The sequence below is a fragment of the Notamacropus eugenii genome, chromosome 4 (assembly GCF_028372415.1).
Source record: "Notamacropus eugenii isolate mMacEug1 chromosome 4, mMacEug1.pri_v2, whole genome shotgun sequence".
Lineage (NCBI taxonomy): Eukaryota > Metazoa > Chordata > Mammalia > Diprotodontia > Macropodidae > Notamacropus > Notamacropus eugenii.
The window spans coordinates 69282276-69299880 of NC_092875.1; the positions used below are offsets into that span (position 1 = coordinate 69282276).

The 17605-nt window shown below is 42.9% G+C and overlaps 1 protein-coding gene across 2 annotated transcripts in view; it reads left to right on the forward strand.

Moving 5' to 3' along the window:
* The first annotated feature begins 1142 nt into the window (after nt 1-1142).
* The window catches only part of BSG (basigin (Ok blood group)), a 30991-nt gene continuing 14528 nt past the window's right edge, over nt 1143-17605 (forward strand). Inside the window, exons 1-3 of one of the 2 annotated variants that reach the window (XM_072601725.1) lie at nt 1274-1457; nt 9215-9562; nt 11126-11282. In XM_072601725.1, the coding sequence (XP_072457826.1) occupies nt 1391-1457; nt 9215-9562; nt 11126-11282 (572 nt within the window). In that variant the 5' untranslated portion in view covers nt 1274-1390. Of the gene's footprint in view, nt 1458-9214; nt 9563-11125; nt 11283-17605 lie in introns of both variants that reach the window. The other variant, XM_072601724.1, reaches the window with a different exon arrangement.

Here is a 17605-nt window from a genome sequence, read left to right on the forward strand (position 1 = left end):
TCTCAGTTTCTTCATCTTTTTGTTAACTCTACTCAGTTTCCAAGCACTTGTTCTACTCATGATTGCCTGTGTAAAAAGCAGTGGCTTGTTTCATTTTTTAAGTTATTTGATTTAGTTTCAGAAACAGTGGTATGACTGACAACATCTGTAAACAGAGGGACAAAATGATCATCTTGCAGATTTTTCTCTGGAGAAAAAGAAAGTCCGTTAGCTTTGCTTTGTCTAGCAAAAGATTTCCTCTAGGCTGATGTTGCACCTGAAGAGCACACAGGTGACCCTGGACTTGCCTTGCTGATGCCAGGCTAAAAGAGGAGAGAACAGATGCCAATTCAGTTCGAGCCAACAATCATTAAGGGCTCCCTGTGGATCATCTTGGATATATGAGGGTTGTGTATGTGTTCCTCCTTCGCTTTCGAAGACCATGACATCAGGGAAATGATGACTTGACTTGCACTTGACTTTGTTTTGAGCGAGGGAGGGTGGATCCATGAGGGACTCGCTAGCTCAATGAACCTATGAGCTCTGCCACGCAGGGATACCCAGGACGGAGAGGTCATAGCGGAGAGTTTTGGCAATGGCAATCCACTCCTGTAGCTTTTCCAAGAAAACCCCAAGGAGAGGACCAGACAGGGGTGCTGTGGTCCACGCTGTCACGACTGAACAACAAACGGAAAGACAGGACGCCGAGCTGCGTGTAAACAAAGACTGAGCCATGGGTGAGTGTGGTGCAGAGATAGGGCAGGATTTGGAGACGAGAGTCCTGGGTTCGAATGCTGACCTTGCCACTCACTAGCTCTCTGACCTTGGGCTACTCATTCACCCACGCCACGCCTCAGTTCCTTCGTTTGCAAAATAAGGGACTTGAGCTAGATGACCTCTAAATTCTTCTTTAGATCTCTGATTCAGAGGTGAGATCTGAAGGGCTTTAGAAACGAAAGGAAGGTGAAATAAGTGGAGGGTAGCTCAGTTTACTTTGCGGGAGGCCCTAAGCGTGCACAAGCTCACATCTTCTGACCTACAAAGAGCACTCCTCCCGGCCCCGCCCGTGGGCGGGCCCTTCGTCACTTCCCTCTCTCCCTTTCCCACAGGCCCCGCCCAGTCTTCGGAGTCGCGGGCCTACTGGAAGGTGATTGGTTGTTAGAGGCCCGCGGGGAGGGGGAATGCAGGGGTGGGGACGGGGCTACGGGCGCGAGCCCGACGGCGTTCGCGTACCCGGGCTGCGCCTCTCCTTTTCTTCCGTCACCGCGTTGTGCGCGTGCGCTCCCGAGCCTCTCTTCCGCGGGCTCTTATAGCGGCGGCCGGAGCCCTACGCGGATCCAGTGACCGAGCGAGCTACCGAGCCAAGGCGCGGGTCGGCCGCTCGAAGACTTCGGGACCGCGACGCCGCGACATGGGGGCCCCGCTGCTGTGGCTGCTGGCGGCAGTGCTGCTGTGCGCTCGGGCCGCCTCCGGAACCGGTGAGTGGGGCTGGGGCCGCTGGAGGCCCCCGCGGCCCGGGCCCGGGGACCGTTGGGGGTGAGGGGACCCAGGGTGTGCCCGGGGTGGAGGGGTGAGCCATGCGGGCTGAGGAAATGAGGCTCTGGGGGCCCCGCGGGAGGGACACAGGCTGGAGGATTGAAGTTCAAAGGATTGGGGGGGTCGCGGGTTAGGGGCCTCTGAGGTTCAAGGGGTCCCGACGGGAGAGGGGTGCAGACTGGGGGCCTGGGGTCCAAGGGGTCCTGGAGGGGGAGGGGTGCAGACTGGGGGCCTGGGGTCCAAGGGGTCCTGGAGGGGGAGGGGTGCAGACTGGGGGCCTGGAGTTATAGGAGTCCTGGAGGGGGAGGGGTGCAGACTGGGGGCCTGGGGTCCAAGGGGTCCTGGAGGGGGAGGGGTGCAGACTGGGGGCCTGGGGTTCAAGGGGTCCTGGAGGGGGAGGGGTGCAGACTGGGGGCCTGGGGTTCAAAGGGTCCCGGGAAGGGTAGTAGAGGAGCGCAAAAACTAGAGACTTGAGACCCCGAACGCTCGGGAGTGAAGGGCCCCCAACTTGGGGACAGGTAGGGGGAGATGAAGCCTCAAGGTTGAAACGCTGGAGGGGACCTGGTGGGGGAGCTATGACTGAGAAGAGTTGGGGTCCTGGGGGGTCAGGAGGGGGCCTTGTATGGGGGAGGCATGTGAGGCGGGAAGGGTCAGGGACCTCGGGGGGAGCAGCCTCGTGGGGGTCTCGGAGGGGAGAAGGGAAGGATTCTGCCTGGCGCCTGGCTGGTGGGGGTGGAGATGGAAATGAAGTGTGACCCTGTGTCTAGAGGAATGGGGGCGGGGCTTTGGGCCTGCGGAGATGGGGCCTCCCCCGGGTGGGGGACTTTGGGGTTTAGGTAAGGTTGGGGAAACTGTGTTTGAGGACCGAGGCTCCAGGCTCTTAGGGAAGGATGTCTGACTCACAGCCCGTTTAGCAACTCGAGTCTCTGTCACTCCAGGGCTCTTTATATTTTCAACCCCCACAAATGGGGTCTGTTTGTACTCAATTTAGGCCAGAGCTATCTAGCCTTCATGTGACATAGGGTGGGAAATGTTTATGTAAAGGAAGATATCTTTTCCTCCTCTGTTTAGTTCTGGATTAAAGCAATTACAGGCAATAAAAATTTTAGCTACAACGGTTTTGTGGGCTTGATGTTCTGAATTCTGGTGAGAAATTCAGCTTGACTGCCATTTACTGGGGGAAGAGTTTTGCGAAAGGTGAAATAGACTTCATTGTAAGGAATTTTTCCCCCTCTGAAAAGACATAATTTATTTTGTTATGAATGATGGCTAATAATAGGATATATGTGTTGTGCACCCACATGGAAGAGAGAGAAGATTTGGAGTACAGCTATGACCCTTGAGGGTTTTTTCATGAAGTCCTTTTTGGACAACAACTATAAACTGCAAGTATTACTGTCCCTATTTTACAGATGAAGAAAATGTTCCCAAGATGGGGAGCAGTTTGCTCAAGGTCATAGCTAGTAAATGTTGGAACTGGAAAATTTCTGCCTTCCATTTAAATGTTCTTACCATAACACTATACTGAAATTTCTGTATCTCTAGCTATTTTCATTTTAATATTCTCATTATTACTGTGTTTCTGATTTTTTCCCCACTCTGCTCCTTTTCTCTTTTTCATAATTAAAAACTATTTCAATGCTCCCTGCACTAGACACTTGTGAAGAAAGACGAGATCAACAAAAACGTTGAACCTTTATTCCCCTTTATATTGTAGCCCTGGGAAGAAAGAAAAGCTAGAAGAAAAGAAAAAATAGAAGTTTTGCTCTTGTACTGAATTAATTCACTTTTAACTTGTCTTTAGGTCATGCTATTTTTGCCACATGGGTTTGTCTTCAATTAAATTTTATTTTTTCATTTATCAAGCATTTATTCTCCCCTCCCCCATTTCTTCAAGAAAAAGTTTTTATAACCTTGTAACAAGTGAACATAGTCAAGTGAAACAAATTATCCATACTGTCCAGATTTTAAAAATGTGTCTTATTCTGCATATTAGTCCGTCCCATCTCTCTGTCAGGAGGTGGGTAACATTCTTCATGATTGGTTCTCTGGAGTCATGGTAAATCACTGTCTTGAATAGAGTTCTTAAATCTTTCAAAATTGTCTCATGTATAATAATGATGTTATATAGTATAAATTGTTCTCCTAGTTCTTCCCACTTCACTCTACATCACTTCATATGAGTCTTTGAAGGTTTTTCCAAAACTATCTCTTCATTTCTTACAGCCCAGCAGTGTGCCATTATGTGAACATAATAATTTATTCAGCCATTCCCCAGTTGGTGGCCACTCCTGAATTTCCAGCTTTTTGCCACTACCAAAAACTGCTGTAAATATTTCCTATTTCTTTAGTTTCTTTAAATGACTCATTTTGTGCCATAGACAAGTTTGGTTGCATACTCAGGAAAAAGCAAAATAATTATTATTCCATTAGGATATTTTTCTCCCTGTGATTTGGTTCATCTGCTTTCTATTCTTCTCCTCACCTAAGGGAAAATTGACATTTAGTCCACTTAATTTGGGGGGAGAGAGGAAGGAGAGCTGTTCTCTTGCTGTAGTCAGATTGCTTGAATCAGTTTGATTTTTCTTGTAGTAGTTGAGATACCAAAGAAGAAGATTTCTTGACCCAGATTATACATCTTGGCTTTGTTTGTTCGTTTCTTGCCCTAATCTTGGAATGTAGCCAACTCCTAGTTTTCTTTAGGTGAATTATCTGCCTTATCTACAAAGAACTATAGAGTAAAAACCTAGAGGGGATCTTAGATGTCATTTTTGTCCAAACAGACCCCCTTGCTGGCTATTCTCGTGGCTTTAGTTGCCAGGTTCTTCCACATGGTTTCACATCTCTCATTCCTTTCTGCCATGGGAGCTCCAGAATGGGGTTGCTAATAAAGGTTATTTTTAAAGCTTTCTTTATCCTCATATCTGTCTCCCTTACTATAGTAGTAGTGGATTATCTAGGAAGGAGCCCAGTATTGTATCTGAAAGCTGCAGGGTGTGTGCTACGGGGCAGCTGAAGATGTAGAGGTTGTCCTGTCCTCCCCACCTGTTGTGGGATGTCTCAGTTAAACTTTGCTTACAGGCCAAGCTCTCTGGGCTCTTTCTTCCCCTGGAGCAGGTAGTGTCTGTTTTTAGGTGAAGGTGACTTTACTTAGGAGTCTGTCATTAGGTCACATGGTTTCCTTATGACAGAGGACCAAATGGCTGTAGTAGAGTTTTAACTTTTAGACTGATTTCGGAAAGAAATTTTACACATTCCTCCTGCCCCTAGTTGCTGGGGAACTTTATACCCTTTGTACTCTGTTCACATTATCCAGGCTCTGGCTGTATACCATTTGAGTTGTTGGCAATGATTTATTGCTTCAGGGTACCTGTAAAGCCAGGCTTGAATCATTGTAAATTCTTGCTAAATAGTGATAAATGGTGTGCAGTACTTCCTACAGATTTCTCAAATTTTCATATATACTTTCCATAATAGCTCAGGTTAAAAGTAGATTTTATTTAGTTGACGATAAACATAACTCCCTCGTTTTATAGATGAGAAAATTTAGGCCAGGAGTTAGTTTTTATGACTTGCCAAAGGTTATATGATAAGTTAGTGAAAGAACTAAGGTTAGAACCCAGGTCTGTATTAGTTCAAAGCATTTGTTAAGCACTTACTGTGTGCCAGGCACTGTGTTAAGTGCTGGGGATACAAAGAAAGGCGAAAGACAGTGCCTGCCCTCCCCAGTCTAACTGGGGAGAGATATTGGAATTAATGGAGACCTAGAAAGGCTTCTTGCAAAAGATGGGATTTTAGCTAAGATGTAAAGGAGGCCAGGAGGCTGACATGAAGAATAGAAAGGGAAGTGGGGAAGGAATAAGCATTTATTAAGTAGGGGCCAGGCATGTTGCTAAGTGCTTTACAGATATCTCCTTTGATCCTCACAGCATCTCTGAGGTAGGTAGATGAGGAGGAAGAGCTGTCCAGGCATGGAGACAGCCAGTGAAAACCCACAGAGTGTGGAGGTGGAGTGTCTTGTGCCAGGAATAGCAAGGAGGCTGCTATCACTGGACTGTCGATTATGTACAGGGGGTGAGTGGGTGGGTGTAAGAAGGTGTAGGAAGATTGGAAAGGTACGAAGAGGCCAGGTTAAGCAGGGCTTAAAAACTGAGGGATTTTATTTGGTTCTATAGTGATAGGGAGCCATTCTACACCTTAGGAAGATGATTTTGACATCTGGGGGGAGGCTGGACTGGAATGGGGAGACCTTTGAGGCAGCCAGACCAGCCAGCAGGCTAGTGCAGTAGTCTGGATGTGAAGTAACAAAGGTCTGAGGAGAGAAGGGTGAGGATGAGATGTTGCAAAATGCAATCCAACATTCTCTCTTGTGAATGAAACATCAGGGTTGTTTCTTCAAAGGGATACTTTCTTTAGAGGCCACATCCAGTTGCTTTTCATTTCTGGTATTTCATTTACTTTCCAAAGCCTGTACAGAAGTAGCTGTAGTCCTTTGCAGACCAGGGCAAAACTAGGCAACTGGTAGTACAGTAGATAGTCAAGTGCTGGGCTTGAAGACGGGAAGACCTGAATGCAATTCTGGCCTTAGACCCTGACTAGCTTGTGTGACCTTGGACAAGTCACTTCACCTGTTTGTCTGCTTTTCCTCTATTGTAAAATGGAGGTCACCTCCATTGCGCCTCCCTCCCAGGGTTGTTGTGAGGCCGATTGAAGTAATCATTGTAAAGTGCATAGGCCAATGCCTGGCACATAGTAGGTGCAAATAAGTGCCAGCTATTATGAAATGGTTGAGAACCAGACTGGCATTAATCCTCTAACAGGTGCCGGCTGCTCACAGAGACTGTTACGAAGTCTCTCAGTTCGTTTGGAATGAAAGCTGTGAAAGGCTTAAAGGCTTGATTCTCTTAAACCCTTGAACATTCACTTTGCAGAACGTAGCTACCAGACCCTTTCCCACCCACAGAAGTGTTTGTATAGGCTCATCTGTATGTATGTGAGGTGGAATATCACTGAAGTCCTCTGATAATCTGCTACCCGTCACCTCTCTGGTTTCTTCAGTTCCCCTTCTCACACACTCAGCTGCACTGCTTACTATACCTTGATCTCATTCCCTTGTCCTTTAATCTGTATTCCTTTGCTCATCCTCCTGTACTCCCAGGCCTGGAACAGATGACTTGCGTCCCTTAGCTTTCTTCTCTACCCTCTTGATACACCACCAACCACAAATCACCTGTTCATATCCCAAAGCTTAGCATTTTTAAGGCCCCATTCTAATGCCACTTCCTCAGTGAAGCTTTTCTTATTTCCCTTTTCTTTTTCCATGTTGCATCCCAAACTGAAAACAATCCCTTCTTCCTCAGTCATCCTATATCATGTAGCTTTGATCTGTCACATTCTAATTTGTATCCTGCTTCTTTCCTATTGGCTTAGGTGGAAGTGATTGTATTTTATTCCTCTTTATTGTATCCTGAGAGACAAATAGAGTCTATTGCACATAGTGAGTATTTAATGTTTATTTAATTGAACTGTATACCAGCTTCACATTTGGTTTCTTGAAGCTATAACACTTTTTTCCTCCTCCCCCTGCCCCTTCCCATGGAACTATAAAATCCATAATCAGATATGTGTCTATGGCTCAGTCAGGATTCATCCAATGTTATGGCTAGAAGCAGCATTCTTTGGGAAAAAGAAAAGAAAAGGAAAATGAGCTTAAGAACCATATTTATGCTTAGCCCAGACAATGAATGGCTCACTGTGAGAGCACAGATCTCTTCAGCCTTGTCAGCTGTTGTACAAAGTTTATAAGCTCAATCCCTCTGAACTGTGGCTTTGCATCTTAGAATTCCTGGTATACTGCCATTACCCTTTAGGGCTGTTCTTCCTGTATGGGACTTGAAACACTGCATGAATACGCACTATTGATTTTGCAATTTCTGAAAATGTTAGTTCCTCTTGAAATGTTTTGAGTTGAAATGAGGTGAGATGATTGTTTTGTTCTGGTGGCACCATTAGAAATTTTCAAGCCAAAGCAACTCTTTGAGGATTCAGAAATTCCTTTGGCTTCTGAGTTAATGACAGCTGCTGTTTCCACATGGCTTCATGGGTGCTCAAGCCCCTTAAAAGAGAATGTGCTGGTCAGTCATTGTGTTGCTAACAAGCCCCACACAGAATCTGGAGCCCTGGGTTCTGGCTTTGTCTTTACAAATAAGTGACCACACGACCACAAACAAATCCTGTGTTCTGTCTTGGGAGCTGCCCTGGGCCCCAGCAGGGGCTGGTGATGGGCTGACTTAGGAGGACAGTGAAGCTTGATCTTTTTTTTCCGAGTACTTAATTGGAACATCTATTAATGGCTGTTGGATTCATGTGAATTACTACACCTGGCCAGGTACCAAGTTTATATTTTGTGCTTTAGCTTTGCTTGGTGTTCTAGTTCAAAAAAATTGAGTTCTTTATCTTTTCTGGATTTTGTTACCTTCAGCAAAAGAAGTGAATGGTTTAGAAAGATTTATTTATTTGAGCTTTCTTTACTTTTAAGCTGCATCTTGGACAGTAGGAAATATTTATTTGTTACAATTGTGATCAGAGAAAGAAAACTGGATGTTTCTTAATTCCTGTCAGGAGCTGACACAATTAGAGATACTAGAGATACTACCTATAGGTAATATTTACCTTATATAGTGTCTTTAGAAATATATTTGGATAGTTTGTGAAACTGAGAACTTCTGTTCTGGACTTCTACATTTTCCCTCCTATCCTCCACTTTTTTTTCTTCCCTCCACTACCCCCAAGCCACACCCCACAGGTGGATAGATGCAAACAGACAGCAGTTGCAGTAATAAAGACAAGCCAGTGTGAAGCTGCTGCTTTGTAATGTTCATAGTCATTTGTCTTTCTAAACTATGTTACTCACAGAAACATCTTCCAAAGTATGCTCTCTAATGAGGAGGGAAAAAATGCCTTCTGCTCTGTACCTTGTATCCTGCTCTCGAGAACGGTTCATTAACCTTTGTCACTTTGTGAGAAAGCTCTTAGAAATGATTTATTCTTTATTTATAACATAGAGCAACATTTCACTCAGCTGAATTTGCTAAATAATAAGCAACTTTTGGATATCCAAATAGTGAATAATTAAGAAGCAAAGAAATGCTTCTGTGTAACCAAAATGACAGTGCTAGTCCATGTTTCAGCCTGTTTTGCAGGTATGACACAATCAGATATGTGTCTATGGCTCAGTTACCTCTCTGTAAGGTAGGTAGGACAACTAGAGCTCTCAGTTTAGAAATGAAGAACTAAGCCTCAGAAAGCAGCTTGCCTAAAATCCCACAGCTAAGAAGGGAAAAACTAAGACTTGGACCCAGCTCTTCTGCATTCTGACTCCACTGCCCTTTCTTCTCTGTCACACTGCTTTTTAGAAAGAATGACTACTGCCTACCAAACGCTTTTTTTTTTCTAATGGAGACTATGTTAATCCTTCAGTTCATCCACTCATAATTTGTGAGAATTAAGGGCAGGGATGCAGTTGCTCCACCATGCCAGGGAATTTCCAAATACTTTTGAAGCATGGGAAATACCATTCCTTTGCCATCGTTAATGTGGGGAACTGACTTTAGAGAAGAAAGCTAGTGCTTTCTTAGATTTATTTTTGTTTTTTTTTCTTTTAAACTAACATTTGCACTAATACCTCTCCAACTCATAGCTGGCTTTATAAAATCACCACTATCCAAAAAGAAATTGGTGGAGGACAGTGTGGAATTACACTGTGAGGCAATTGGCAGCCCCATCCCAGAGATCCAGTGGTGGTTTGAAGGAAACGAACCTAATGAGACCTACTCCCAGCTGTGGGATGGTGCTCGGCAGGACCGCATCAGAATCCATGCCACCTACAATGAGCATTCTACCAGTACTGTCTTCATCTCTAACCTCACAATCAGCGACTCTGGCACATATGAGTGTCGGGCCAGCAACGACCCTGACCGCAACCACTTGTCGAAGAGTCCCAAAGTCAAGTGGGTTCGTTCCCAGGCAAACGTAATTGTCATCGAACGTGAGTGGTCAGGCTGAAGCACTTGACCAGACTCCACATTTCTCTGGATGTCTGAAGTTTGCAGTGCACCACCTCCTACCTGTGCCCTGTGGCTTTCTGAAAGCCCATTGTCCCTCCTCACTTCCCTGCTTTGGCTTTGTAGACCTGAGAAACTTCTTTCCTTCTGTGAGTCTCCCTCTCATTCCCTTACCACTGAGGCCCTGCTCAAAAAGGGTTGTGTGACTTTGATATAAAATGCTCTCTTACCATCTTGTGCTGGATTCCAAAGGCCTAGAACTGTTCCATGCTCCAAGCTGTCCTGTTCTGTGTTTGCAGATTTCAGAGTCTTGATTCTGTTTAAGGGCTCTGTTTTAACTATTACCAGTAAACTAGTCCTTCTGTTTTTTTCTTCTGTGAATACTCTGCCTTGCATTCAGAGGAATCCTGCTTTTTTCCAGATGATACAACCATTTTTGAAATGGCCATTTCTGTGTTACACAAGTAGATCATAGTTCTTGGTGTTGTGAACCAACCTTGCATACAGAGCTGAAAGTGTAGGTTTTGAAGAAGGAGAGTTTTCCCAATATTGGATCTACTCTAAAAATAGGTTACTGCTTCGGGAATACTGTACTCTTTGAATTATATTTGATTTCCTAAGACAGCTTTTTGATATTCAAAGCTGTTGCAGCCAAATGGTTTAAAATGTTCCCTGGCTGATAATGCAAACCCAGCTACACAGTATAGTGGGACTGTGCCCAGGTGGCCAAAACAGAACATTTTTCAGCCCTGTATGAACAGTTTGTTGGGTGGTACCAGGGTGACCTGGGCATAATAGGAGGGTAGACATGTGTATGTTATGATAGTTATATGTTTGTGGGGGGAATTTTAGTCTCAATTTTGGCTGCTTGAGGATATTTTAAAATATATGTATTTTTTTACTCTTCAAAAAAAAACTTTTAGTGATAATTAAAACTGATATTTCTTTAATGCTTTAAGGTGAGGTGCTTTCCATATTTAATTTGATCAACATAACAATCCTTTGAGGCACTTCTAATAGCTGGTGTCATCATCATTTTACAAATGTGGAAGAAGCTGAAGCCCTTTTTCTCATTACCCTAATTTTAAAGATTTCTGAGGCTAAAATAAAAAGAAAGCAATGGATGTATAGCTATTAACCTGTTGCTCACAAGGATATATTTGTTTATTAGAGGTAAAATTTCTTCCTGCAGAAAGGATTCACATTTATTTTGGGATTAAAATCAATTAATTTTTCCTATTAAGAGAATGGCTAGGAATGCTGCCTGCCTATATAGAAAAGCATTTTTTATATAGTCTCTGCTCAATACTTTGGTCTGTAGACTGCAGTAATGTTCACTCTTCCCTCTACCCCCATAAAGGAAAAAACTATTTTTAAAAAGTAATGGGGATAAGAAGGTAAAAAAGAAAGTGGAAAGAGAGAGAATTAAAAAAAAAATTCCGAATTTGACTAGATGATGGTTTTTCCTCCATTCCTTTTGTTAATTTTTTTTTTTTTTTTTTTTTTTTTTTTTACTAACTTTGTCCTTTTCTTTTGTAAAAATGTAGGAAGCACCGTTTTGACGACTATAGATGTTTCTGGCCATAGAACACTCCTGACTTGTACATTGAATCAAGCTTCAACTCAAATTCAGGGTCATCGTTGGCTGAAGGGTGGCAAGGTGTTGAAAGAGGATACGTCGGATAGTACAGTCACGGAATATGAGTAGGTTTTTCTTAAAATTAATCTTACTACAGAAGTAGTATTTCTGTGTGTTTTTTCACGTTACAAGGGCTACAGCAAGATTTTCTTTAAAAATTTTTAATAAATATCTTGAAAACCCTCTGAAATACCTACCCCTAAACCCTCTAAATTTGTCTTCCATCGTATCACTAAGGTAAGGGGGAATGTGTGGCTGAGTAGGAATTGGCTGTTGAACAAGGAAATGAATTGAGAAGGGGAGGCAGGAGGCAAGGAATTTCTAGGCTTCCAGAAGTGCAGTAACACTAGCCCCTCAACCAAATCTCTACTTGGAAAAGCCCATGTTTTGTTTTAACAGATCAACTTAAGCCACCCTCCCCAGTCTTTTCAAACTTTGAGCAATTTCCGTGGGTTTTTCGTAAGCACCTACTAGATGCAAGCACTCCTCGATGCTGAGGAAGATTCAAGGTTTGACTAGAATTTCTGTTCTTTAGCTCAAAGGTTCAGGGCCTGTAGACATGAAAAGACATAAAAATTTTATTGTATGTGGATATAATATAACTTCAGCCAGATCATATGCTGTGTATAAAAAGAGCCCAGAATTCTCTGAGTAGACCCCATGAGGAGGATTTTAGAAAGGACTGATATTGATTGACTTGAACAGTATCTGGTTAAAACGAAGAGAGATCTGAATGCTGTACTCCCTGAAAGGAGGTGAGTGTTATCCTTACAAAGAGCTGGTATGACTTCATCAAGAAAAGGTTTGGCCAGGCTAACCTCCATTTCTATTTTTGCCAAAGTAGATCAGAGTGACATTTGTAATTATAATCATGTACTTTTAAAGTTTGCAGTGTGTGTGCGTGTTGATATGTTAAATGACTTGCCCAGGGTCACACAGCTAGCAGGTGTCTGAGACCAGATTCTATCCATTCCTCTTTCTAGCCACTTTGTAGATCTGGGTTATCTAGGTTTGAGCAAAGGGCCTAGCAGTCTCTCTAGATATTCTGTAGACGGAGTAGAGATGTGGGCTAGGCAATGATGTAGTGAAGTAAAATGGTAACTAGTTGAATGACTGGACCCAAAGAGGATTCATTAGTAGTTGATGTCTCCTTGAGTAACATGCCCCTGGAGTTGTGACTCTTTATAACTGTCAGTGATTTGGATAAAGGTGTAGATGACATATTTATCAAATTTGTCGTGACAGAAAGCTAGGAGTACGAATGGGGATTCCAAAAGATTGACGGATCGGGGCTCTTAACTTTGGGTCATTGGGCCCTTACGGAATTTGTAGATAGATTTAAAGTGTATTTAAAGGGTGAGGGGAGATGACATGTTTGTTTTCACTAACCTCCAGCTGAAATAGCATTCCCTTCAGTTATGAACATAAGGAAAAGGGTTTACGAGGCTGTCCAAAAAAAAGTTACAAACCCATGTGTTAGAATTTGGGGGTGAATTTAATGAAATGAAATGTAATAGGAATTGTTTCAAATATAGTAAAGAGTTGCTAGATGGCTGGACCAGGGTTTGTCTGGGAAAAGATCTGAAGGTTTTTAAGTGAACTGACAGCAATTTCAGGGAGTTGATAGTATGATAATGGCGATCAAGAAGGCTAATTGTGTCTTTAGGCTACATGAAGAGTTAACATATCACTGACAGGAGAACAAATGATCCCACTATGATGAAGACAGACCACATGTAGAGTATTGTATTCATTTCTGGCAGCCCCATTTTAAGAGGACTTTGGTGAGCTGCAAGAATGACCAAGATAGTAAAGGGCCTAGAGATTATACCATATGAAGATGGGTTAAAGGAATTGGGCATATTTAGCCTGGAGAAGAAAAAGACTTAGGGTTGACGTGAGAATTGTTTTCAAGTATTTGGAGGGCTATGTGGCAGAAAAGAGATTAGACTAGTTTAGACTAGGAACAATGGGCAGAAACTGGAAAGAAGTGGATCAGTTCCAGCTATCCAAAAGAATGATTTCCCTCAGGACACGGTGGTTTCACTATCACCAAGGTCTTTAAGCAAAGGTGGTATGACTACTTGTTGGGTATGGTATAAAGCTTATTCTTGTTCTGGTACCAATAGGAATTGGGCTTGTGAAGTCCCTTCCATCTGAGATTCTGGATCCTGGATCCTGCTTCCTACTTTAAAATTGGAACAGAGAATCAATTATTTGTTACTCAGAGTCAGTGTTTAGTATGGTAAGCTCCATCAGTGTCCTTAGAGGTCATCTGATCCAATTAGCCTTCTACCTCAGGTAAGAATCACTTCTGTAGTTGATTCTTAGCCAGCCTTTGCTAGATTCCTTCCAGTACTGGGGAAGCGCACTCCTTCAGTAATGGGTTCTTTCTACTTTATTTGATCTATACTGATCTGAAATCTCTTTTCCAGTGAAACTCTCCCTGCCTCTGTCCTGATGCCGGTTCCTGTAGTTATACAGAACAATCTTCCCCTTGACCAACCCTTCAGATATTTGAAAACCACAATGTGTTCTCCCAAGTATGCTCATTTCTGTGTTAAATAGGCCTAGTTTCTTTAACTATTTCTCACAGAACGTGCTTTAATATTCCTTCCACATTCTAGCTTCTTTGTTGGTATAATTCTAGAGCTTTACCATGAGCCCAGTTTACTTTTAATTACCTGGAGGGATGGGAGCCTTAGGTGTCAACATGTCTTTTCTAAAATGTTAAGAAATGAGAGGTTTAACACAGCTTGTCCCATAGTTGCCTGCTGAGTGCCCTCATGCTGTTCCTTTCAGCTGATGGCCTTGCCTTTTACTTTACTGGGAAAATATAAACCATTTGCCATGAGTTCCCTCTTCTCATCTTTTCTCCTTAGCTCTGGATATCGTCCCTAACTCTACCATGGTCTCTTATGAGGTGCCTTGTCTCACTACTAAGGCAAACCATTCTTATATTCACCTTAATCCCTCCCCTTTCTGTCTTCTTCATTAAATTGCCTCCATATCATCCTTTCTCTGTAATTTTTACCTTCTCACCATCTGCCGTAAGTCTCCATCATCCTTAAGAAAAAATCCTTATTCGACTTTTCCATCTGCTTTTACTATTGTCCTATATCACTCCTCTTCTTGGTTGAACACCTAGAAAAAAGATGTCTGTACTGTGCCTCTGTTTCCTCTTCCAAATCCACTGCAAATCAAATTGGCCTCCAGCCTCATCTCTCAAGTGAACCTTCCTTGTCTAAAGTGACTAGTAAACTCTTTAATTGTCAAATCTTTGGACCTCTGCAGCAATTGATACTCAGGATTGTTCTCTTTCTGCATCCTTGCTCTTGTTTGCTTTATTGTGATGTTGGTCTTTCTCTTGATTCTTGTACCTGACTGTTCCCTTTGGGTGTCCTTTTAGGACAAGCAGTTAATGGAAAACATACTGCTTCTGAAGTCAGAGGTCTTGGTTTCAGATGTCACCTCTGACACTTTGTACTACTGTAACCTGTGTGATCTTGGGCAACTTACAACCTCCTTGGGCTTCAGTGTCCTCATCTGTGCAGTACAGGGTTTAGACCAGATGGCCTCTGAAATCCCTTCTACCTCCAGCCCTAGATCTAGGTTCTTGTGATCCTTCACTGGATTATCATCTGTATCACACTGTGTAGTTGTGGACCTAGTTTAAGGTTCTGTTCTGAGCCCTCTTCTCTCTTTGCAATTGACCTTATTAACTCCTGTGGGTTTAATTATTATTTCTACACAGATGACTCTATTTCCAACCATAGTCTCTATTCCGAACTTCTACTCCCCATTACCAAACACCTATTGGACAATTCTTAGCATCTTGAATTCAACCTATCCAAAACTGAACTAATTATCTTTTCCTTGATCCCGTTCTAAACTTCTGTTTCTCTTGAGGGTACCACCGGTCATCCAGGTTTGTAAGCTTGGTATCATCCTTGACTTTTTTCACTCTACTCACAGTGCATATTCATTCAGTTGCCAAATCTTTCTACCTCCACAAGATCTTTTGCAGTCCCCTTCTTTCCACCCTCATGACTGTTACTGGGATTATTTCAGTTAGCCTCTTGATGAGTCTTCTGCCTCAAGCCTCCTCTCCCACCCATCCTCCCATGGCTGCCAAAGTGATTTTCTTCAAGTGTGGGTCTGCCCAGCTCTCTCCCTTGCTCACTAAAATTCAGAGGCTCAGGAATTTGCCTCTAGGAAGAATATAAACTATTTTGTTTGGATCTTAAAGCCTTTTGCAACCTACTTTTCCAGTCTCTTACATCTTATTCCCCCTATGTACTCTGTGGTCCATCAGACTGGCTTTCTGTGTTTCATGCATGCTATTGCATATCCCTCTCTGTGCCTTTGAACTTGTAGTCTCCTCCACTAGAATCTTCTTCCTCCTTACCTCCACTTCTTAGAATTCCTACCCTAAGACTTTCCCTCATTTCTCCTCCCCTTCAAAAATCACCTGGTATCTATTTGATATATTTTTATATCTGTGTGCATGTTGTCTCCCTTGTCAGAGAATGTAAACCTGTCGAGGGCATATGGAATATTTCACTTTTGTCTTTGTGCCCCTAGTGTTTAGCTCAGTTTTTGGCACAAAGTAGATATTTAATGAATAGGTATTAGTTGATATAGAAAGGGATTTTGGATCAGTGAGATAACCCAAAAAAAGCTTGAAAGCAAACTCTTGAGCTTTAGTTTCTGGTAGAGGAGGAAACTGTAGGAGAGAGTCTCACACCAGAATCCTGCTAGTGGTGTGGATTTTTGCCATTTTGGGGACTTGTCGTATTTTTTCTGAGCTAATCTTAAGGAAATCTGTATTTCCAGTTGACTCTGCCATGGTTAACATTCCCAAATGTGAATAGTTATTTTGTAGAATGGTGAGAACTGAGCCTACTAATGGGAATACTGGCCCATTAAAATAACATAATAGGCTTCTCTTCTCATTACCATCAATTCCAGCTGGTGTTCAGAGCCAAGGCATCATGCTCTTTGTATAGAGGAGTTGATGGGCTTCATTGCCTCTTCTCCCTCCCTTCCCATGGCGACAGGAAAGCAAGATGAGGATTAAAGTATTTCTAACCTGGCCTTCCTCCCATGACCTCAGTTCCTCAGCTGAGTGGCTTTTGGGAAGGGGGCAACATACCCATCTGGTAAAATTAACAAACAAATCATTGTGATCACAAAAGACTCAGAACCCTTTCAGGGAAGGGCTCTGGGATTAGAGAATCAGATGATTTTGGGGAGTGACTAGCTAGGACCTTGAATTCTGTCAAGTCAAATACTCTTAATAGAAATTGCAAGTTTCCCTCTAAGTTTAAATGGGAAAGTTTTTGAATGGACATAGAGAAAGTAACTCTTTAATTCTTCCTATCTGTATAGATAGTGGTAAGAGATTAGTCTTTTGTGAAATGAGTGGAACAAAGTCTTCTTAGCTTACAGGGCTAGTTAAAGCCTGTTGGCTTTCAGTTCTGTAGCCCAAGGAAGTGATTGGAGAGCAAGAGAGTAACTGATATTGACATAGCACTTCAAAGTTTGCAAAACACTTTAAACATACAGTATCCCAGAGGCTCTCACAACAGCCTTTCATCATAGAGATTTCTGGTATGATCTCCATTTTACAGACAGTGGAACTAAGGCTCGGGTCAACTGACCTCCTTGCTGTTCCCCAAATGTGACTTCCCATTGCTTCACCTTTGCTCCTCCACAGGTCTAGCTGTCACTTCAAGGAGCAGCTTGAGTACTGTGTCCTTTGCCTGAACTACTCCCCCCCAAAAAATCCACTTCTCATTTTTTTGGATATATTTGTCTATATACAATACACCCCCCCAAATAGAATATAAAAACCCTGTGGAGTAAGCCCTGTTTAATTTTTGTCTTTGTCTTGAGTTGGTGAATATCAGAGGCAGGATTTTAAAAGGTCTCTGTTATTCCAACACTCGCACTTTACTGTACTACTCAGAAGGCAGAGAGCATTGGTGTTCAGTTACTATACTGTACACATTTCTACTGTTGTAGAAATATATAGCCTTAGCATGCTGGCCCTCTAAGGGATGTTAGGGATTATCTAGTCCAACTGTTTCCTTTTACAGATGAAAACACTAAGGTGTGGACTTCCCCAGAGTGACAAAGCCAGCTTGTGGCAGACCTAGAACAAAGCTCCACATCCTTTGGCCCTTGCCGTATTGTTTTCCTCACTTGAAATGACTGATGAGTTTCTTTAGTCTACTGTCTGGATGGGAGGGAAACGTTCTCAGAAGTGCCAGGCTTTTCTGTGAGCAAGGGGACTGGGAGCAGCCTAGAGTTGTGAACAGTTTGAAATCCTTGAGAAGTGAGGGAATCTATATCTTCCTAGAGAATTCTTAATTGGTATAGCAAT